The 24,163-nt window shown below is 38.6% G+C and overlaps 1 protein-coding gene across 1 annotated transcript in view; it reads right to left on the bottom strand.

The window, feature by feature from the left end:
• Positions 1 to 24,163, bottom strand: part of RAVER2 (ribonucleoprotein, PTB binding 2) — a 150,149-nt gene that overhangs the window by 80,555 nt on the left and 45,431 nt on the right. The window contains exons 3-5 of the mRNA XM_052637256.1: positions 18,742 to 19,211; positions 15,537 to 15,728; positions 6,990 to 7,116 (exon numbers count right to left, since the gene is read on the bottom strand). Coding sequence (XP_052493216.1) covers positions 6,990 to 7,116; positions 15,537 to 15,728; positions 18,742 to 19,211 — 789 coding nt within the window. The remainder of the gene's footprint in view (positions 1 to 6,989; positions 7,117 to 15,536; positions 15,729 to 18,741; positions 19,212 to 24,163) is intronic.

The raw sequence follows: 24,163 nt of genomic DNA on the forward strand, positions 1-24,163 counted from the left end.
AATCAAAGATGACTACAGTTTCATGATAGTTATCTCCAAACATCAGAAGGCTATTCTTATGGAAGAAGGATAGATTTATTCTATGTTTCTTCATAGGAAGAACTAGAATAAGCAGCTAAAAGTGATAAAAATTACCCTCTAAGGAAAAACCTAGTAATTAAATTTGTCAAACCAGGGAACAGTTGCCTGGGAATGAGCTGCTTATGCTTTGAGTAGTCAAGACATAGAAAGGATACCTCTATGCCATTAAAATTGCAGGAGGTTAAAGCTTCATCTTTAAAGTCTCATTTAACTCAGATGACCATTTTATCTACCACAGTGGGCAAGAATCCCTTAGAAGAAATGGAGTAGCCATCACAGTCAACAGAAGAGTCCAAAAGGCAGTACTTGGATGCCGTCTCAAAAATGACAGAATGATCTCTGTTCATTTCCAAGGTAAACCATTCAATATCACAGTAATCCAAGTTTATGCCCCAACAAGTAATCCTGAAGAAGCTGAAGTTGAATGGTTTTATAAACCTACAAGACCTAATACCCAAAAGAGAACTAATACCCAAAAAAGATGTCATTTTCATTACAGGGGACTGCAATGCAAAAGTAGGAAGACAAGAAACACCTGGAGTAACAGGCAAATTTGGCCGTGGAGTACGGAATGAAGTGGGGCAAAGGCTAACAGAGTTTTGCTGAGAACGCACTGGTCATAGCAAACACCATCTTCCAACAACACAAGGACTCTACACATGGACATCACCAGATGGTCAATACCGAAGTCAGATTGACTATATTATTTGCAGTCACAGATGGAGAAGCTCTATACAGTCAGCAAAAACAAGACTGGGAGCTGACTATGGCTCAGACCATGAACCCCTTATTGCCAAATTCAGACTTCAATTGAAGAAAGCAGGGAAAACCACTAGACCATTCAGGTATGATCTAAATCAAATCCCTTATGATTATACAGTGGAAGTTAGAAACAGATTCAAGGGATTAGATCTGATAGACAAAGTGCCTGATGAACTATGGACGGAAGTTCCTGACATTGTACAGGAGACAGGGATCAAGACTATACCCAAGAAAAAGAAATGAAAAAAGGCAAAATGGTTGTCCAAGGAGGCCTTATGAACAGCTGAGGAAAGAAGAGAAGTGAAAGTCAAAGGAGAAAAGGAAAGATATACCCATCTGATAGCAAAGAGAGATAAGAAAGCCTTCCTCAGTGATCAATGCAAAGAAATAGAGGAAAACAACAGAATGGGAAAGACTAGAGATCTCAAGAAAATTTGAGACACCAAGGGAACGTTTCCTGCAAACATGGGCACAATAACGGACAGAAATGGTATGGCCCTAACAGAAGCAGAAGATGTTAAGAAGAGGGGGCAAGAATACACAGAACTATACGAAAAAGATCTTCATGACCCAGATAATTATGATGGTGTGATCACTCACCTAGAGCCAGACATCCTGGAATGTAAAGTCAAGTGGGCTTTAGGAAGCATCACTACGAACAAAGCTAGTGGAGGTGATGGAATTCCAGTTGAGCTGTTTCAAATCCTGAAAGATGATGCTCTGGCAGTGCTGCACTCAATATGCCAGCAAATGTGGAAAACTCAGCAGTGGCCACAGGACTGGAAAAGGTCAGTCTTCATTCCAATCCCAAAGAAAGGCAATGCCAAAGAATGCTCAAACTACCACACAATTGCACTCATCTTACATGCTAGTAAAGTAATGCTCAAAATTCTCCAAGCCAGGCTTCAACCATGAACCACGAACTTCCAGATGTTCAATCTGGATTTAGAAATGGCTGAGGAACCAGAGATCACACTGCCAACATCTGTTGGATCATCAAAAAAGCAAGAGTTCCAGAAAAACATCTACTTCTGCCTAAGCCTTTGACTGTGGATCACCACAAACTGTGGAAAATTCTTCAACAGATGGGAATATCAGACCACCTGACCTGCCTCCTGAGAAATCTGTATGCAGGTCAGGAAGCAACAATTAGAACTGGACATGGAACAACAACTGGTTCCAAATCAGGAAAGGAGTATGTCAGTTCAGTCGCTCAGTCCTGTCCAACTCTGTGACCCCATGGAATGCAGCACGCTAGGCTTCCCTGTCCATCACCAACTCCCGGAGTTCACTCAAACTCATGTCCATTGAGTTGGTGATGCCATCCAACCATATCGTCCTCTGTTGTCCCCTTCTCCTCCCGCCTTCAATCTTTCCCAGCATCAGGGTCTTTTCCAATGAATCAGTTGTTCACATCAGGTGGCCAAGGAACTGGAGTTTCAGCCTCAGCATCAGTCCTTCCAATGAATATTCAAGACTGACTTCCATTAGGATGGACTGGTTGGATCTCCTTGCAGTCCAAGACACCATATTAAAAAGCAGATACATTACTCTGCCAACAAAGGTCCATCTAGTCAAAGCTATGGTTTTTCCAGTAGTCATGTACAGATGTGAGAGTTGGACTATAAAGAAAGCTGAGCGCTGAAGAATTGATGCTTTTGAACTGTGGTGTTGTTGAAGACTCTTGAGAGTCCCTTGGACTGCAAGGAGAGCCAAACAGTCCATCCTAAAGGAGACCAGTCCTGGGTGTTCATTGGAAGGACTGATGTTGAAGCTGAAACTCCAGTATTTTGGCCACCTCATGCGAAGAGCTGACTCATTGGAAAAGACCCTGATGCTGGGAAAGATTGAGGGCAGGAGGAGCAGGGGATGACAGAGGATGAGATGCTTGGATGGCATCACTGATTCAATGGATATGGGTTTGGGTAGACTCCAGGAGTTGGTGATGGACAGGGAAGCCTGGCATGCTGCAGTCCATGGGGTTGCAGAGTCAGACAAGATTGTGCGACTGAACTGAAAGTTTCATCTAATTCTGAAAAAAAAATTGTAGGAGGGATATCTGACTGCATAATAGGCTGAGTTGGACACCTCTGAAGATACTTCTTACACATAAATAATTGATGATTATATTAAGTACTTAATACGAACATTGTTGGTATAATAAGGAATTTAACTGGTCTTTGTCTTTGGTTCCTGGAGAGGAAACTCAAACCCTTGGAACTTCCCCAGTTGATAGGAGTTTTTTTGTTATGCTAATGAATGAGGCGACTCAGGGTAGGCCCCTACATGGCTTCAGAATGGGGACTGGTCATACCTGAAAGACCTAACTTGTGATTACTGAATGGGGGCTTTGAGCCATGTGATATTGAGGTAGAAGATAGATGGGCCCGTAGGTGGACAGCTGGTGTTTGTCAAGTAGAGTAAAATTTAAGCTTTGTTCTTACCCAGACACTCCAAGGACAAAGCTAGTGGCACAAGCTGAGTTCTGCTAAAGCAAAGAGATAAGGTGCCTGAGGTCAAGGAAGACTTTCCCGTCTGCATGTGTGCAGGAAGGCTTCTTAGGGGGTCAAAAAGGGAGAGGGCCTCATCCCATAATACCTGTGGACATGTACCCATAGGCCTCTGTGGTAGGATCCATCTTATCAGAAAGTTGCTCACACATCTGGGAGGAGGGTCCAAGGATCAGTCAGGTGTGAAGAAAGAAACAAGATAATTGGCCAAATGTAAACCTCGAATAGCCAAAGCAATCGTAATAAGAATGGAACTGGAGGAATCAACCTGCCTGACTTCAGACTATACTACAAAGCTATCGTCATTAAGACAGTATGGTACTGGCACAAAGACAGAAATAAGATCAATGGAACAAAATAGAAAGCCCAGAGATAAATCCACGCACCTATGGACACCTTATCTTTGACAAAGGAGGCAAGAATATACAATGGAGAAAAGACAATCCCTTTAACAAATGGTCCTGGGAAAACTGGTCAACCACTTGTAAAAGAAAGAAACTGGAACACTTTCTAACACCAGACACAAAAATAAACTCAAAATGGGTTAAAGATCTAAATGTAAGACCAGTCCTCTAGGACTATAAAACTCCTCGAGGAAAACATAGGCAAAATACTCTCTGACACAGCAGGATCCTCTATGACCCACCTCCAAGAGTAATGGAAATAAAAGCAAAAATAAACAAATGGGACCTAATTAAAATTAAAAGCTTTTGCACAACAAAGGAAACTATAAGCAAGGTGAAAAGACAGCCTTCAGAATGGGAGAAAATAATAGCAAATGAAGCAACTGACAAAGAATTAATCTCAAAAGTATAAAGCAGCTCCTGTAGCTCAATTTCAGAAAAATAAATGACCCAATCACAAAATGGGCCAAAGAACTAAACAGACATTTCTCCAAAGAAGACATACAGATGGCTAACAAACACATGAAAAGATGCTCAACATCACTCATTATCAGAGAAATGCACATCAAAACCACAATGAAGTACCATCTCACGCCAGTCAGAATGGCTGCGATCCAAAAGTCTACAAGCAATAAATGCTGGAGAAGGTGCAGATAAAAGGGAACCCGCTTATACTGTTGGTGGGAATGCAAACTAGTACAGCCACTGTGGAGAACAGTGTGGAGATTCCTTAAAAACCTGGAACTAGAACTACCATATGACCCAGCAATCCCACTGCTGGGCATACACACTGAGGAAACCAGAATTGAAAGAGACACGTGTACATCAATGTTCATCGCAGCACTGTTTACAACAGCCAGGACATGGAAGCAACCTAGATGTCCATCAGCAGACAAATGGATAAGAAAGCTGTGGTACATATACACAATGGAATATTACTCAGCCATTAAAAAGAATGCATTTGAATCAGTTCTAATGAGGTGGATGAAACTGGAGCCCATTATATAGAGTGAAGTAAGTCAAAAATAAAAACACCAATACGGTATATTAATGCATATATATGGAATTTAGAAAGATGGTAACTATGACCCTATTTGTGAGACAGCAAAAGACACAGATGTAAAGAACAGACTTTTGGACTCTGCAGGAGAGGGCGAGGGTTGGATGATTTGAGAGAATAGCATTGAAACATGTATATTATCATATGTGAAAAAGATCGCCCGTCCAGGTTCAATCCATGAGACAGGGTGCTCAGGGCTGGTGCACTGGGATGACCCTGAGGGATGGCATGGGGGGGGGGGGGGGGCGGTGCTCAGGATGGGGAACACATGTATACCCATGGCTGATTCATGTCAATGTATGGCAAAAGCCACTACAATATTGCAAATTAATTAGCCTCCAATTAAAATAAATAAATTAATTTAAAATATAATAATAATTGGCCAGATGTAAACAAAGACTGGGAAACAATGTTCTATGTGATTTAAATCACATCTTCACTGCACTCCTCACTGGGGGTGTATTTCTGCCTTGTTTCTGTCTTACATACACACTATTTCTCCATGTGCTCTCCCATACATTGTGCTGTGACTCTAATAGTAAACTTTATACCTGTTTTTAATAGTTTCTGCCTCCTTGAAACATTCTTGCTTTCAAATGGGGAAAAGAGACAGGGCCATTTTGCCTCTAGCCCATAGCTCCTGGTGGCCTGGTGGCTAGGATTCCTGGTTTTCATTTAGATTTTCTAGGTTCAATTCCTGAGCAGGGAACTAAGATCTCTCTTCAGGACTGCTCACTGCTGTCTCTCCAAGATAAGTATTAGCCTAGCCTCCTGACCTCCAGGAAGAGGAAGAGTACCACAGATAAGAGTTCAGTAACATGGCCAGTCATGCCTACATATAAAACCCCCATAAAACCTCTAGACACTGAAGCTGGTTCAGTAGAGATCTCTGGTTAATTAATGCACTGGTGTGCTGGGAGGCAAATGTGCTCTGATCCTACAGGGAAAGAACATAAAAGCTCTGTAGTTAGGTCCTATGAGCCACAGCCCTAAGTCTCTTGATTATGCTGTTTCTGAGTTACATCCTTTGTAACAAAACTGTAATCGTCAAGCACAGTGCTCTCCTAAACTATGGGAGTCTATAGACTCATTGGAGAAGATCCTGATGCTGGGAAAGATTGAAGGCAGGAGAAGACAACGACAGAGGGTGAGATGGTTGGATAGCATCACCAACTTGATGGACATAAATCTGGCCAAGCTCTGGGAGTTGGTGATGGACAGGGAAACCTGGCATGCTGCAATTCATGGGATTGCAAAGAGTTGGACATGACTGAGCAACTGAATGAACTGAACACATTATTGAACCTGTGGTGTCACAGGAACTCCCAAATTTGAAGCAAGCTAGCCAGAACAGGCCTGGAAACCTCTGTAGTGTGGCTAGTGTCTGAAGTAGGGGCAGACCTGTTGAGGACTTAAGCCCTCACTCATAGCATCTGTGCTAACTCTAGGCAGCTAGTGCTACAAAAGAACTGTAGTATGCTAGCTGGCGTTAGACCAGTTGGAGCTGAAACAGAATAAATACATTTAATCTAAACATTTGTAATCTTAAAGCTTAATGTTGAATATAGGCATTCACTTCCTAATGATAAAGTATACATTTTGTGTATGTACAGCTATGCATTTCAAAAGACAAACTCCTCCAATGAATACTAAATAGATATTTAATGCATGCCAATATTATAACAATTTCTACAATACAAGAAAATGATATTATTTCATCATTTTCACCAAAGTAAAACAATTTCACAATGAAAAAAAAAAGATAACAGCAGAGAGGAAACTGATCTTTAGCACTTTCCAACAAAGTAATTCTGCCAAAAATATTACATAGAAAAGTATTATATCTTTTGCTAAAATGAGCTGTAAATGTAGTATGTTAAATATTACCTCATTAATCCATGTGAAACCTGGTTTAGAAATTCACGGCAACCAATAACTACACTTGGAGGTTTAATATTTAATACTTAGTTTTAAAAAAATCAGGAAATCCATAAGCAATTTGTGTCTACCAAAAAGAGTCAAAACATATTTTCACCTCAGATCATTAATTAAAATTCATTGATAAATTCTAGAAAAAATACTGTGGACTAATTGAAATGTGTTTTTCATGTAAAACAGTATAATTAACCTCCTGCCAGTATTCTACATGTCATTAGTACACGTGACACTTACCTGGTTTAACAGTCCGCCCACAGAGCTGGGGTTGTAGAAGAATTTGCAACATGGCAGGGTTGTTTAAACTTTTCATGATTTGCACTGGATTTGGCTCTGGAAGTAAGCCCTTTTGATTACTGTGCCTCTTCGATGAATACAGAAATACAAAAATTAGAACACAGGTAAGCACAAAGATGAAACTGTAAAGGCTTTTTTTTTCCCCCCAGAAATTCTCATTTGTCTGATTAGATCTATTTTATAATAAATACAACTTGTTTTATTTCTAGTCATACACTTGTATACATTCTACCACAATTCCTAATTATAAGAAGATACTCTAAGATATGAGCTTCTCTGGTAGCTCAGCTGGTAAAAAAATCTGCCTGCAAGGCGGGAGACCTGGGTTTGATCCTTGGGTAGGGAAGGTCCCGTGGAGAAGGGCATGGGAAGCCACTCCAGTGTTCTTGCCTGGAGAATCCTTATGGACAGAAGAGCCTGGTGGGCAGTGGTCCATGGCGTCACAAAGAGTCAAACATGACTGAGCAACTAAGCACAGCACAACATTCTAAGATATTCATGCAATATACACCAAAATCCTCATAGACTGTTTCAGTGAAATAGAAATTGGCTTTAAGAGAACTAACAATTTAGTCAGATAAATCTCTTCATGCAAGGGGCAAGATATCAAAGTAAAAGTGAAGTTGCTCAGTCGTGTCCAACTCTTTGCAACCCCATGGATTGTAGCCTACCAGGCTCCTCCTGCCATGGGATTCTCCAGGCAAGAGTACTGGAGTGGGTTGCCATTTCCTTCTCCAAGGGAATCTGAATTTACTAACAGGGAGGTAACCTGACACAATATGAATACTTTGATACTACAGAAGAACCTTACTATAATGTTGATCTAAAGTTTAATAATGTGGGATGCTTTACAAAGCAATATTTTCTTAGAATTAGGTCTTGATTCATTAATCTTCTAATATGAAACAAAGATGGATGGGCTTTATATACATATAACTGGGTAGCTATGACATTGTAAATATATGACATTGTTCTCAGTTTTTAAAAACCAGCTCTCCTTGCCCATCCTCTAGCCTCTCAACGTCTACACACTCACATACAAGGAAGTTAATCACCACCCCACTACCAAAAGAAATATGTAATCACAGAACAAAGTAACTAGACACCTGGAAAATGCAGCCACAAAAACTAAAGGCAACAAACCGAAGCACCTATAAGAGATGATAGGAAATAGTAAGAATGTTAACTAAACAAAGCAGATATCCTAAAAAAAGATAACCGATTTTTATTGGTAACATGAATCATGGAGAAGCAGTTATAAAGAACAACCAATTAGAAATATGATGTACAAAAAGCACAACTGTTTGGGAAAAAATAATAGCAGCCATCACTTACTGTACACACTTGGCATTGTTCTAAGCCTGTTACATGGACTAAATCACTTAATGCCCCAAAGTAACTCATCAGGGTTGGTATTATACCCCCATTCTATAGGTAAGGGAACTGAAGAAATGCATAAAGAATTATTCTTAACCTCTACTCTGTGCTTTAATAGATATATTAAATAGTAGGATATATGTGACTGAAAAACAAAATAGTGATCTGAAAGGTCAGGTCAGATAAAGATCAAAGAATATATGAGCAAAGGATAAATCAGGAACTGACAACAAAATAAAATGGTAATGAAAAATGCAAACAAAACAAAAGAAAAAACCAAGGCAATGGAGAGACTGCAAGTCTGAATATCTACATAAAAGGAGTATCTGAAGGATTAGAAATGACGGAAATCTTTGAAGAAATAATGTCTGAGAATTTCCCAGAATTCAAAAAACAACTCAAGACCACAAAATGAAAGGGTTCCAATTACGATACAGAAAAAAACACACCGGCTCATATTTTTTGGCATGAAATGAGGAACATCAAAGCCCTGCCCGTCCCCAATAGTAAAAACTTCCAGTAAGGAAGAACATATCTCAAAAAAAAGAAAAATCCCAAAACAAAACAAGAAGTAGATTAATATCATATTCATTCTCAAAGTATCATCACTGGATTTAAGAAAGCAACAAATTAATATTTTCAAAGTGTTGCAGGAAAAAAAATCTTTGAATCTAGATTTTTTTATTCAGCTAAGCTATTAAATGTGGAAAAGAAATAAAAAATATTTCCAGCCATACACAGTCTCAAAAGTTTTTACTACATGCATATCCTTTCTGAAAATAAGAATAAATGCATGACATTACATGATATGTATAAATAAAGATATGTAATACTGTAGCTAATTTGAATCATGTATACAAAAACCAAGACCATATAAACAAGCAAAAACATTAAGGATGGGAATTGAACGGCAGTCCAGTGGTTAGGACTCAGTGCTTTCACTGCCATGACCTGGGTTCAGTCCCTGGTCAGGGAACTGAGATCCTGCAAGCTGCATGGTATGATGCACCCCCCCCCCCCAAAAAAAGGAAAAAAAAACACAAATTAAGGGAATCTTAAAGATGTATTTTATGTATTCTCAATATGGTGGTAGGTGGAATAGAAGGAAGCAGCAGGATGGAATTTAGAATGAACTATGTGGGAAGGAAGAAAGAGCTACTGATCAGCCTTGGGTGTTAATAAGCTAGGAATAATCACCCATAGGATAAAACAAAACATATCACTCTTAAAGCAGAAGAAAATTCTAATTTATTCAATAGTAAATGGGAAACAAAAATAAAGGAAAAAAAGTTTAAAGACAACATGACAAGTGTTAGCAAATAGATCAGAGGTTCCTCAAAAAATTGAAACCAGAACTACCATATGACCCAGCAAGTCAGCTTTAGGTATTTATCCAAAGAAGCAAAAACCTAACTCATACTACCCTAACTACCATATGACCCAGCAAGTCAGCTTTTAGGTATTTATCCAAAGAAGCAAAAACCTAACTCATACTACCCTAACTACCATATGACCCAGCAAGTCAGCTTTAGGTATTTATCCAAAGAAACAAAAACCTAACTCAAAAAGATATATGGACCCCCGTATTCATTGTTGCATTATTTACAATAACCAAGACATGAAAACAGCGTAAGTGTCCTAAAAATTGATGAATGGGTAAAGAAAACGTGGTGAAAGTGAAGTCGCTTGCTGCTGCTGCTGCTGCTAAGTCGCTTCAGTAGTGTCTGACTGTGTGCGACCCCATAGATGGCAGCCCACCAGGCTCCCCCGTTCCTGGGATTCTCCAGGCAAGAACACTGGAGTGGGTTGCTATTTCCTTCTCCAATGCATGAAAGTGAAAAGTGAAAGTGAAGTCGCTCAGTCGTGTCCAACTCTTAGCGACCCCATGGACTGCAGCCTACCAGGCTCCTCCGTCCATTAGTCATGACCAACTCTTTGAAACCTCATGGACTACAGTCTGCCAGGCTCCTCCATCCATGGGACTTTCCAGCCAAGGATACTGGGGTGGGTTGCCATTTCCTTCTCCAGGGGATCTTCCTGACCCAGGGATCGAACCCAGGTCTCCCACACTGCAGGCAGATTCTTTACCATCTGAGCCACGAGGGAAGCCCTGGTGAAAATGTGGTATGTATATGTATATAGACAATGGAGTATTATTCAGCCACAAAAATAATGAAATCTTGTCATTTGTAACAAAACGGATGAACTTGGAGGGCATTATGCTAAGTGAAATAAGTCAGACAGAGAAAGACTAATACTGTATGATCTCACTTATATGTGCAATCTTAAAACAAAAACAAACCAAGACCACAGATATAGAGAACAGATTGACGGCTGCCAGAGGGACTGGGTGAAGAGTGAGTGAAATGGCAAAGGGGGTGAAAAGCACAAAGTCTAACGTTGAGACAAGTCCTGAGAATTTAATGTTCAGCACAGTGACTGTGACTACCATTCATGATACTCTACTGCATATTTGAAGGCTGACTACCATTCATAATACTCTACTGCATATTTGAAGGCTGCCAAGAGACAGATCCTAAAAGTTCCCAACACAAGAAAAAAAAATCCGTAATTATGTGTGGTGATGGATGCTAACTAGTCTTACTGAGGTGATCGTTTCACAGTATATGTAAATACTGAATCATTAGATGCTCACCTAAAATCTAATATAACGCTGTGTTGTCAATTATATATCAAAAGAAACCTATATCAGGAGAAGAGCTTTTAAAAATTCTTAGGTAGCTATAACCTGGGGAAAAACTATTAATTAAGCTAAAAGGAAATCACTAAAAAATTGAAACATTCATAATATAAAATTTATGACACATAGTTATAGCATTAGTTACAGAAGTAAACTTACTTTAACTACATTCATCAGGAAACAACATAGGTTGAAAACAGATGAGCTAACTACTGATATTAATAAAGATGGGAGAGAAAGAGTAAGTCCAAAGAAAGAAGCAAGAAGATTATAAAGACAGGGCAAGAATAAGCAACAGATAGAAAAAACAAATAATAAACAAAAACTATTTCTTTGAAAGGCAAAACAGTCTGCAAGACTAACTGGGGGAAAGAAAATGCAAATAAGACATACAATGAAAAAAGATTAGACATGACACATTTAAAAAATAAAATTTTATAAATAGCTATGTGTCAATAAATTTTAAAACTCAGACTAAGTGAATAAATTTGTAGACTATAATCAAATGCCACATATACTACACAGAGAAAAATAAACTAATATATCTAATATTCACAGAAGAAACTTAAGTGGTAATCAATGATTTTCTTCTGGGAGAGACATAAGGACTAGGTCTACATGGTTTCATAGATGAGCTCTCTCAAACTTTCGAAGAACAGAAAATCCCTACTACATACAAACTGATCCATGAATAGAAAGAAAAGAAGGAGAGGTTCAGAGAAAAAAACATTTAATGAGGTCAATGTTCTCTCAATTTCAAAACTTAGCAAAAATGCTACCCCCAAATTTAAGCATTTCCACTCATGAGTACCTCTGCACATATAACAAATATTATCCAATAAAATCAAACAATACGTAGGAAAAATAATCTATCAGTGAGGATTCACAACACAAAGATAGTATAACATTAGAAAAGACTATCAATGTAATTCAGCACTTTAATGAACTTAGGGAGAAATCACATAATTATCCCAACAGTTGTAGAAATATTCTGATAAAGTTCAATGCCAATTTGAACTAATAAGAAAAAAATCAATGCAGTACATTACTTTTAAGGCTGAGAAAAATTTAAGATTTCTCACTGTTACTAATATCTAATCATGATATCTATTAAAGGTCCCATGAAGGGCTGTTTACTATGGTGAGGAATTGAACTTATGCACACATTAAAGAATATTAAGCAAGAGAATGACATAATTTGGTTTGAGGATGAGAAAGATCACTTTTGTGGCACTGTAGAAAATGGATTAGAATAGGGAAGACTAATGACATGGCAATCATATAGCAGATTATTCAAATCATCAAGGTGAGAAAAATTAGATCCTGAGTAAAGTAACAAAGATGCTGACAAGTCCCAAGGATTTAATAGATATCAGGATGTGGAACTGAAAGACTTGCTAAGATTCTTGGCATTCTGAACTGGAGAGTAGATGAAGATCAATCATGACTGGGTTTTTAGTTCAGACAGCTTTAGTTTGAATGAACTGATGCCAAAGATATTAGAGCACAGAGAAATGCAAGTCCCAGGGAAAAACAGTATCCTTTTGGAAATGCTAAAATTGAACTATTCATATAACATAAAAAGGGGATATCTACTAATCATTTTAAAATACAGATTTAGTGCTTTAGAACAATTTGGTTCAAAAATATAAGAGTAGGAATCATCACTGATAGGCAATAACTGAAGCCACTGGAGTGATGAAGGAACAAAGTGAGGAAGCCTAATACAGAGGTCTACTGATAGCATCCCTCTGGGAAAAAGAAAAAAACGATGGAACAATTAGACAGACAGGAAAAGGATGATAGGTGGAATTCAAGGCAGTAGGCAGTTGGTTTTAAATGCTGCAAAGATACAATAGTGTAAAGTAATTAGCCTTCAATTAAAATAAATAAATTTATATTAAAAAATAATAATAAAATAAATGCTGCAAAGAAACCAGGCAAAGAAAGACTGAAAAGTACCTATGTGACTTGATTACAAAATTCCTGTCAATCTTAAAGAGAACAGATTCACTTAATAGTGGAGGCAGAAACTACACTGCATTGGGCTGAGAAGGAAATGAGAAATGGAAAAAAAAAAAGGTGACTAGTGGGATCTAACTGTTCAAGAAGCTCCAGTTGTAAGGAAAAAGTATTACAAAGGCCTGGATCTAGAAAGGAAAAGATTCAAGTGTGTTTATAAGCAAATGGGATGGAGGTAGTGAACAAGAGGTCAAGTAGAAAGTAGAGGAGGCAGATCCTTGAGGATGGGCAGGGGCGTGAGCCTCTGCTTTGGTGGGAGGGCAACAGGGCACTCCCTCCATGACAGCAAGGATCTTTGTTTTGTTCACTCAGTTCAGTCGCTCAGTTGTGTCCAACTCTTTGCGACCCCATGGACTGCAGCACGCCGGCTTCCCTGTCCATCACCAGCTCCCAGAGTTTACTCAAGCTCATGGTCATTGAGTCAGTGGTGCCATCCAACCATCTCATCCTCTGTCATCCCCTTCTCCTCCTGCCCTCAGGCTTTCCCCGCATCAGGGTCTTTTCCAATGAGTCAGTTCTTCACATCAGGTGGCCAAGGAACTGGACTTTCAGCCTCAGCATCAGTCGTTCCAATGAATATTCAAGACTGATTTCCTTTAGGATGGACTGGTTGGATCTCCTTGCAGTCCAAAGGACTCTTGAGTCTTCTCCAATACCACAGTTCAAAAGCATCAATTCTTCTGCACTCAGCTTTCTTTATAATCCAACTCTCACATCCATACATGACTACCGGAAAAACCATAGCTTTGATTAGATGGACCTTTGTTCACTGGTGAATCCTAAATACCTCTAATACATCTCGTATGTAGCAGGTACCAAGTGTTTATGGAATGAATGCTATTAAAGAGAAAAAAGAAGTAAAAAGCGGGGCACTCTTGCTCAGGGAGTGTGAGAGAAAGTAAATGAATGAGTCCAGCACATGGCCTGTATATTTCTATAAAGTAGCAGCCACGACCATCAGATAGAAAGAAGGACAAAGACTAGAAAAGAGTGAAGATTTGAGCTAGTTTTGCTGGGGAGTCAGCTATAAAGAATGTCAGACATTTGCAGGAGCACTAAGTCACCTAGTTGTCTGTTTTTCTCTAAGAAGACAGAGTATGCTGACTGCAAAAGTGGGTGACTGGATGGATTCAGACTCAGAAACTCAGCAAATCCAATCCAACCGAGACAACTTGACTAAAGGCAATGAAATTGACAGTGAAAGAATGGCTGAAGTCATGAATTATGCCAGTCAAGGATATGAGGATCAGAAGAACCTAAGAAGGGAAGGAAAAACAAAAAGGGAGAAGACATCCAGGACCAGAGGTGAGATCAAAGAATAAGAGGAGGAGGGCAAGTGAAATGATGGTAGGGTACCAGTGAAACCTGTCGTCTCTTCTGCCCTCCTTCCTTCCCCTGATTGTCCTTCTCTCTCCACTTTATTTACAAACCATTTCCAGACTAGGTGATTTCTTGTTGTCTTAACTATGATCTTGTCAATACCTTGTATATATACTTTATAAATTCCCTTTGAATTTGTAAACTTGACCTCGCTTATCAAGTTCCATCTAAGCTGTGAGTGCTCCAGCCCTCCCTCTGCTTGCATCGAGCTACCATTTCACCACACATCTCTACACACTCAGCCTACCTAAACCTCTTCCACTTTTCAAGCATGGAAATTTGTCTCCTCCTACGGCTGGAAAGGTTTTGTCACAACCAGAGTATGTTCAATCACTCATTCTCCCTCCTTGGGGGTGCTAGATTCAGCAAGTAAAAACACAGGGTGCCAGATAAACAATGTTTAATGTAAGTATGTCTCATGCAAAATCTGTAGTCATCTGGCAATCCTATTCTCCACCCCCATCAACATTTCAAAATTGTACCTTAACGTTACATTCAAATGTCACCTTTGCAATTCTGAAGTCTTCCCTGGACCCTTCAAAAGTGTGTTTCTTCCTTCATTTGATCAATGGGTATTTACTATTCTAGGTGCAAGGAGTAAGAAACTGTGAAGCAGGAATAGTTGCTCCCTACAAGGAATTTTTAACCAGAGAAGTAGAGAGGGGAGTAATAAGAGACAGTTCCAATAAAGAAGTCAGTCCCACATGCACACTTATGAACAGTTTTTAAAAAGGGGGGCATGCTGTAATCAAAGCCTGCAGAACAGGAACTCAAACATTTACTGAATAAATAAAAATTTCCTCAATTCTTGAGATGAACACACTTTACAAAACACAGTTTCCTCTATTTTACTGACCCCTGGGTTGATATGGCAGAAGTGTTATTTAGTCAATTAAAAAAAAAAAGAAGAGTGTCTTCATGTAATAAAAATATAATGGAAGTCCAATCAATGATTAACTAGTTTGGATACTTGAATTTCTCTCTGTTTTTAAAAAAGAACAACTTACCACACGTTGAGCTGCTATCAATGCTGCTAAGGTACTTCGCCCTGGTGCTCCCGGGGCACAGAAGGAAACTTGAACTTTGCTTCCCCTGATGGTCATACCATCAGCTGCTTGTTGAACCTCTTCAGCATGCTCTGCAGTGCTATATTCAACCACTGCAAAGCCACCAACATAATTACCTTCATCCTGTGCGAGCTGATGTGATACAATTATTAAAAAGGGAATTCTAACATTTAGTTAGAATTTATTTACAAGTATATCATCTGTAAATTCAAGGACAAATGTCTCAAAGCATGATACCAGTGAAAATATTGTATTCCTTTTTTTTCTGAAAATAAAAGTTTACTAGTTGGGTAGGTACAGTCTTTCTAGAAGATGGGAAGATAAGTAAGATTCTGTCAAGCTTCTTTCTGCTTCTTTGAATTTCTGATTTATTTTAAAAGTCAATGTTCAAATGATCATAGTTCCTATGTATTAATATATATATAATTAATAATTCTATAGAAAAATTTGGGACACAACAATTGAACTTTCTTTAAAATAATTTACCAGATACACAGACCATGAAACCTGTTGAATTTGATCATGTATCTATTTGATCAAATAGATACATTTGATCATGTATCTATACGCATTATCAAGAGAACAAAAGTAGAAGGAAAGTCAACTTTTATTTCAATATTTTAGGTAGATCCCAGGAATTTGGTCAAGTATACCAAAGTAAACCTTATTTAGGAAATTGTGCCCCAGGTTTGTTTAAAATACAATATGCAGGACACAATCTTTTCCTGAATGTGCCCCAAATAAACTTTTGCAATGCAGAACTCAATTTATTTCCAGTCACCCATGTGTAAGAGTGTTAAGGAAGATACTAAAGCCCCGGATCCATAAAGACTGGTACAAAGAGCAAAAATAAGAAAAACAATGCAACACTAAAAAGTTTCTAAGTGTTGAACATATCTGAATCATCTTAAACACATTTGTATCTAGTGATAAATGTGATAAAATTTAGCTTTGTATGTCTCTGAAGTATAGAAATAGTCCAATAGAAATAGCTACAAAACTTCTGTTTGGACTTGGCATCTCATAAATTGGCATACAATTCAATCATTTCTTAGTCATTTTTTAGCTTCTTTTCTCTTACTTTTGAAGCTTTTTGGATATTAGACCAAATTTCTGGTTTTTTCCCTTCTCATGCTTTCCTCCTTTTAAAACTGTCCTCAAATGTCTTTTCCTCCATAAAACATTCTTCCATTCATGTGGGAGAAAGGGAAAATATCTACCTCTTCCAAATATTTCTCCTACAACCTCATTCCTTTTATCCAAACCAAATCTTAAATTTAGGTTTGTAAAAGCCATTAGTCTCTTTGGTCCCTTTGATCACAAGGTAAGAAGACTGTGTCATCCATATAGTCTATGTCAGCCTACCAAACGAGAGAGCCTGAGTTTAACAGATTTACTGGTAAAGACAGTTAAAGTGGCTTTATGAAGCTTTTGAAAATTTCTAAAATGTTTTTATTATTCTTAGTTTATTATATAATCTTCATGCCAAATAAACTATACTATCATTTTAAGTCTTTCAAAAGAAAATATCATTATAGTTTCATAGCACTGGTAATTTTAAAGAGGAATATTTCCATTCAATATGAGAGCCATTCAAATATGTAATGGCATGACTTGTGATCTATTAATAGTTAATTTTCCATTACTTCAAAATATTTTAACAAAAGCTAAATGATCACTTACAATGATTGTAACAAATCTTTTTCTTTTCTAACCAGATGGAGAACAAGACCAGATAACCTAAGTCCCTTCTAACTCCAAGGTTCATAATTCAAATACAAAATGTGAAAAACAGCTTTCCCCTCATATTTGCTTCAAAGGCGTCAACTAACACTGCAAAGAATTATGCTTGGCCACAAGATATCACTGTATAATTCCTAATATTCAAGAATAGCATATCAATAAGACAACTTTCGATAACTTGGCAAAGATTTGCCACAAAGTATTCTAATTTTTTGAAGCTCCATGGACAGTTTCTTTGATGATTATATTGGGATTGGAGAGGCAGAAATGTAAGAAAAAGTAAGATGTAGCATTAATTTTAATTAAATAAACTATAATAAATTTCAAACTTTCTACTGCAAGAGTAGAGATTCAATACGTGTATGATAACAGAAAAATAAGGGTGAGCAGAGGAAAGATGGGAGATAAGAAGGAGCATAGGAGGAGAGAATAAAGAGAAGGAAGAAATGAAGGGAAGTGAAAGAGAAAGATTTCATCAGGTACTGTAAAAATCTGTATGGGAAGGAGCCATATACAGTATATATTTTTGTCTATCTGGTAGAATTTATTCAATTTTATTCTGATAAAGTACTTGAAAATTCTTATCAACGTTGTCAGTCTTCAGGGATCTTCTCTAAATGCCTCACTTAGCATGACCCCATTGCTGCTGCTAAGTCACTTCAGTCGTGTCCAACTCTGTGCAACCCCATAGACAGCAGCCCACCAGGCACCCCTATCCCTGGGATTCTCCAGGCAAGAACACTGGAGTGGGTTGTCATTTCCTTCTCCAATGCATGAAAGTGAAAAGTGAAAGTGAAGTAGCTCAGTCGTGTCCGACTCTTCGAGACCCCATGGACTGCAGCCTACCTGGCTCCTCTGTCCATGGGATTTGCCAGGCAAGAGTGCTGGAGTGGGGTGCCATATTAAGACAGAATAAAGCATTCTTTCTACACCATGTAACACTTTTCTGTTTTGCATTATCTCACTCTTCATATGGGATGTACAGTTATTTGCTTATCTGTCAGTGTACTCTATACAACTGTGAGGTATAGAGAGAATATCTTTCTATTTGTTATACTTCTGACATTTAGCAGTATGTTATCTGGCACTGAGAATGTGACAAATCAAATGTGGGTGGATGAAGTGATCAACGCATGAATGGTTCAAGAACAGATGGCAGGAGAAGGTGGATGCATTAAGTGACAGGTTTGCTAAGACATAATTACATAGAAACAATATAGTCTGGCCCATCAAGAAAAAAAATTAATTTAAAATTTACCATATTAAAGTGTTCATTACAAACTAAAGTAGAATGAGATTATCCATGGTGATATTTACATAGGTATAATAAATATGTGAATGCATGCAGATGCAATATGTAGATATTTTCAAATATTTCAAATAATACCTTAAAAATACATACCTGGCAAAACACAGGTTTATGGATACGGGAAAAAAACTGCAACAGCTCCTCTGAATCCCTATAGTCACTAGGGAGTTTATCTATACAAAGGCACTTAGAATGAATGAGCTCTGGGGCCAATAGATTAACATCCATCCACTGTGCAAAGACAGCTGATGCTCCCAACTGTTTACCCAATAGCTCCAATCGAGCCTTTGCAGCAAAGTCCTTTTTCATGTATTCTACAAATCCGTAGCCTTTGGAATGGCCAGTAACTTCACTGTAGACAAGAAAACATCTCTCGACATTCCCATAAGCACGAACAAGTTCTTCAAACTCTTCTAATGTAAAAGAAGTGGGCAAGTTGGTGATACACAGCAAAGCATCAGTTGGCTGGAGCTGGACTACTAAGTCTTTTCCTCGAAAAGAATATTGATGAAACATCTGAATTGCATTCTGGGCTTGTTCCCCATTCAATAAGGTAACAAAAGCTGGAAGAAGATAAAATGAAAGAGTTTTCTGAGCCAGTGTTTTCAAGCTTTTTTGATCATGACCCACAGTAAGAAATAGATTTTATACCTATGCCTCAGTACACATATGTAAGTGCATTAGTAGTTAAATCATGTCTGACTCTTTGCAACCCCATGGATTATAGCTCACCAGGCTCCTCTGTCCATGGATTTCTCCAGGCAAGAATACTAGAGAATGGGCTGCCATTCTCTTTTCTCCAGGGGATCTTTCCAACCCAGGGGTCAAACCCAGGTCTCCTGCATTGCAGGCAGATTCTTTACTCTCTGAGCCACCAGGGAAGCCCACACATATGAGCATATGTATATATTTCTGAAACAAAAGTATCAGGAAGCAAAACACCTATCATGTGTAATATATTCTGATATTTTCTACTCTATTCCATTGTTTTTAAGTGCTGATACTCCCACTTAAACAATTTCATGACCAGTAACTCAAAAAACAGACAACGTATATTAGGAGCTCCACTTCTGGGGGGAGAGGTGATGGTAGTCTTTTTAAACTACACACAGATTTGATATTTTCCATCAATAATATGTGATGCAAAATTTTATGAACTATTCTTTCTTCTCAGACAGTTCTCAAAGGCCCTATTTGATAACAAGAATACCTAAAATATACCTAAAAAATAGGTAATTTTAAAATTATTTTAAAAAGCATACCTAAAAGAACAAAGGCATAGCCAAAAGACACCAAAATGCCCAGAGGAAGCCAAATCTTTCTCCAATTCACGTACATGTTTCCTCAAAATAAAATTAATTACACCGAAACAATACATACACACACAATTTGTATACTGTTGGGATGAACAATATGGTATGAAAAGATCACAGGATTATGATACTAGACAAGTAGCTTACCTTCAAATCTTTTGTTTGAATCTAGAACAAACCAAAGGGGGGAAAATGTCCTGTCTACCTAATGGAGTCGTTGCAGCATTAAGCAACAAATAGACATGATAATTTGTAAAATCTAAAACATGATACAAATATAAAATCCTAAATCAATGAAATATCATACACACATGTGTATCTGATCAGATTTTGAGCAATATTATAAGAAAAATTTAAAACCCCAGATAAAAGAAACAACCCAGGACAAACCACAAATAGAAACACACCGTGCTCTCAACCTTCCTCCCTCTCCCTCTTCTCTCCCTCTTTGGAACACACAGTGAAGGTGCCCCATAGGAGTATCTAACTTACCCAAATGCAAAGCTAACAACATGGCAAAGATGCACAGAGCCAGAGAGAAAGAATTTAAACAGCATGGACAGCTCTGCCCGCCGTCTCACTCAGCCTGCCTTCCCTTAGCTGGTCAGCCCTGCCCGCCGTCTCACTCAGCCTGCCTTCCCTTAGCTGGCCTTAGTGCCCATGTTCCTCTCAGGCTGTGAGCATCTCTCCACAGTGAGTGTGATGCTGATATTGAAAGAATTACATTTTGTATTTAACATGATATCCACAAACAAGGAAACTACTTACAGAGGAATAGCTAACTCTTCCAGCACTAGGGGGAAAATGGCTTTGCTGCACTTACTGAGAGATTATCTCTTGGTTTCCAATAAGCCCTTATAAAGGACTTGAGTTATTTTGATGCCATGCCTTTCTTTCCTTATGCTGACATAGAACAGCATTTAACGGTATTTCGCTAAAACCAGCAAACAAGTCAACAATCATTTGTACACACTGATTATGTTCATATCTAGCTCATAAGTTCATCTGTTCATATTTGATTTGAATTCTTCGGGTATCTGAAACTGTTAACCATGCCCTTCTTTAACTTCCTTAATAAAGTCCTTCTTGATTTTCTTCATACTTGCCTAAGCACTCCTCCTTCCATTTCCTTTGATATATTTTTCTCCACTCACACCTGTAAGGTAGTAATCCTTAAGGTTCCTTCCTGGCAGAAGCACACACAGTGACAGCCGGTGACTGTACCCAGCAACCCTGAGCCATAAATCCCTGTCTATGCCCCCTTCCCTGGGCACTCACATCCATGCCCATGTGTTCATTTCTCATGTGCCAGGCTCTGTGTTAGGCACTGGAAAGGAGGGGGTCAACAAAACAAGTAAGATCCTTTTCAACAAGGACCCCAGAATCCAATAGAGGATGACAGAATAGACAGAGAGTTATAAGTGTGATATTACCAAGAAGTATGTGGGGCTATGAAAGCAATTAAATAGAGCAAAATGGCTAGTCTGGGGGCTCAGAGAAAACCTCTTATTCTCTTGTCAACTCTCAAAACTACATTTCTAGTCCTTAGTTCCATATATATTCACATGCTGATTCACACATGATCAAACATAACTCATGATCTTCATCCTCTCCATTCCTCTAAAATCTCAACATGGCTCAGCTTCCCTCATTCTCTGTCTTAGCATCACACTCACAAATGGGAAACCTGGGAATTACCTGAGACCCTATCTGCTTTACCTCTCACTTAAAGAAATCCTCAAATTTTACCCTCCAAATAGGTCTTAGATCCATCCTCTTTCCTTCATTCTTCTAGCTTTTTTTTTTCTTCCATCACAATAAAGCGAACTCTCAAAAATGAAAGTTTAATTCTGTCTGTCTACTGCCTAAAATGCAATGGTTTAGTATCAAAAAGGAAGCCAAGACACAGGATAGTTATCATGCCCTACCAGGCCCTTTTGATCTGACGCCAGCCTCATTAACTGTCAAACTTCCCTTCCCTACCACACTTCTTTATTCTCCAGTGACACTGAGTTGTTTGTAGTTCCCTAGGTATCACCTTGTTCAAGCATCTATACATGTCATTCCCTTGCCTGCAAGATCTCCCCCCTGTCTTCAGCCACTCAAATCTTTTAGTTGCTTTTCAAAGTCAGCCCGGGGTTAATGTATCATGATCTCCAGGAAGCATTCTCTGATACTCTCTTCCAGTTAGTTAATCCTTGTTTTACTACCCCTCTGTATTTTGACATTGACTGGATTATTGCACACATCACAATGTATTATAATCTTTGTTTAGATGTCTGCTATCCTATCAACTGTGAGATCCCTAAACTATGGAATATATCTCCATCAGCTATCATACTGTCAGACACACAGTGGAGCCTGTGTGTCAGCTGAATGGATGAACGTATACATGCATAGATTAACTAGTACATTTTAAAACTGACAACTTCTCATTTTCCTTTTCTTAGGTATCTGCATTTGCTCAACCCAAATAAGATATTTTGTGGTAGAATTTATATAACATAATAAAGCAAATTTAAAACTCCAGGCAGTAGGGAAAAGAGGTCACTGATTCTCTTCTATAGTTTCTTACATTTCTTTTCAAGGCCACAAAGTCTCTAAAATAAAAAGTCAACTTTTTTCACATCAACCCTGTGGAAGTGGAAGATGTCACCCTACAGAGAAAACATTATAAGGCATTTGGAAATTAGTTCTGTTTCCATTTTCCTACCAAAATTTTAAGATTCAACATTGGTCCCAATCCTTTCACAAGTCACAATTTTATTTATCCTTTGCCATGGCTGCTCTACTAGTTAAATTTATTATTTGCACAAATTTGATGGCAAGTGGCAAAAACTTCTTTCTCTCATTCAGTTCAGTTGCTCAGTCGTGTCCAACTCTTTGCGATCCCATGAACTGCAGCACTCCAGGCCTCCCTGTCCATCACCAGCTCCCAGAGTTTACCCAAACTCATGTCCATTGAGTCGGTGATGCCATCCAACCATCTCATCCTCTGTCGTCCCCTTCTCCTCCCGCCCGTAATCTTTCCCAGCATCAGGGTCTTTTCCAATGAGTCAGCTCTTCGCATGAGGTGGCCAAAGTACTGGAGTTTCAGCTTCAACATCAGTCCTTCCAATGAACACCCAGGACTGATCTCCTTTAGGATGGACTGGTTGGATCTCCCTGCAGTCCAAGGGACTCTCAAGAGTCTTCTCCAACACCACAGTTCAAAAGCATCAATTCTTCAGCGCTCAGCTTTCTTCACAATCCAACTCTCACATCCATACATGACTACTGGAAAAACCATAGCCTCGACTAGATGGACCTTTGTTAACAAAGTAATGTCTCTGCTTTTTAATATGCTGTCTAGGTTGGTCATAACTTTCCTTCCAAGGAGTAAGCATCTTTTAATTTCATGGCTGCAATCACCATCTGCAGTGATTTGGGAGCCCCCAAAATAAAGTCAGCCACTGTTTCCCCATCTATTTGCCATGAAGTGATGGAACCAGATCTCCATGATCTTAGTTTTCTGAATGTCGAGCTTTAAGCCAACTTTTTCTCTCTCCAGTTTCATCAAGAGGTTCTTTAGTTTTTTACTTTCTGCCATAAGGGTGGTATCATCTGCATACCTGAGGTTATTGATATTTCTCCCAGCAATCTTGATTCCAGCTTGTGCTTCATCCAGCCCAGGATTTCTCATGATGTACTCTGCATATAAGTTAAATAAACAGGGTGACAATATACAGCCTTGGCGTACTCCTTTTCCTATTTGGAAGCAGTCTGTTGTTCCATGTCCAGTTAGAACTGTTGCTTCCTGACCTGCATACAGGTTTCTCAAGAGGCAGATCAGGTAGTCTGGTATTCCCATCTCTTTCAGAATTTTCCACAGTTTATTGTGATCCATACAGTCAAAGGCTTTGGCATAGTCAATAAAGCAGAAATAGATATTTTTTTCTGGAATTCTCTTGCTTTTTCAGTGATCCAGCGGATGTTGGCAATTTGATCTTTGGTTCCTCTGCCTTTTCTAGAACCAGCTTTAACATCTGATGTATCCTATTCTAAAACAATTATTTCTTCTTATCTATAACAGAAAGCTCAGATTTTAAGGTTTATAACTGCAGCCACTTTTATTAAACTATTATTATCTGTTTCCTCAAACACCACCATAGGTAATGAAATTCAAGGCAATGTCATTTAATATAATTACTGAGCTTCTTCCC

Source organism: Budorcas taxicolor, chromosome 3 (genome assembly GCF_023091745.1).
Source record: "Budorcas taxicolor isolate Tak-1 chromosome 3, Takin1.1, whole genome shotgun sequence".
Lineage (NCBI taxonomy): Eukaryota > Metazoa > Chordata > Mammalia > Artiodactyla > Bovidae > Budorcas > Budorcas taxicolor.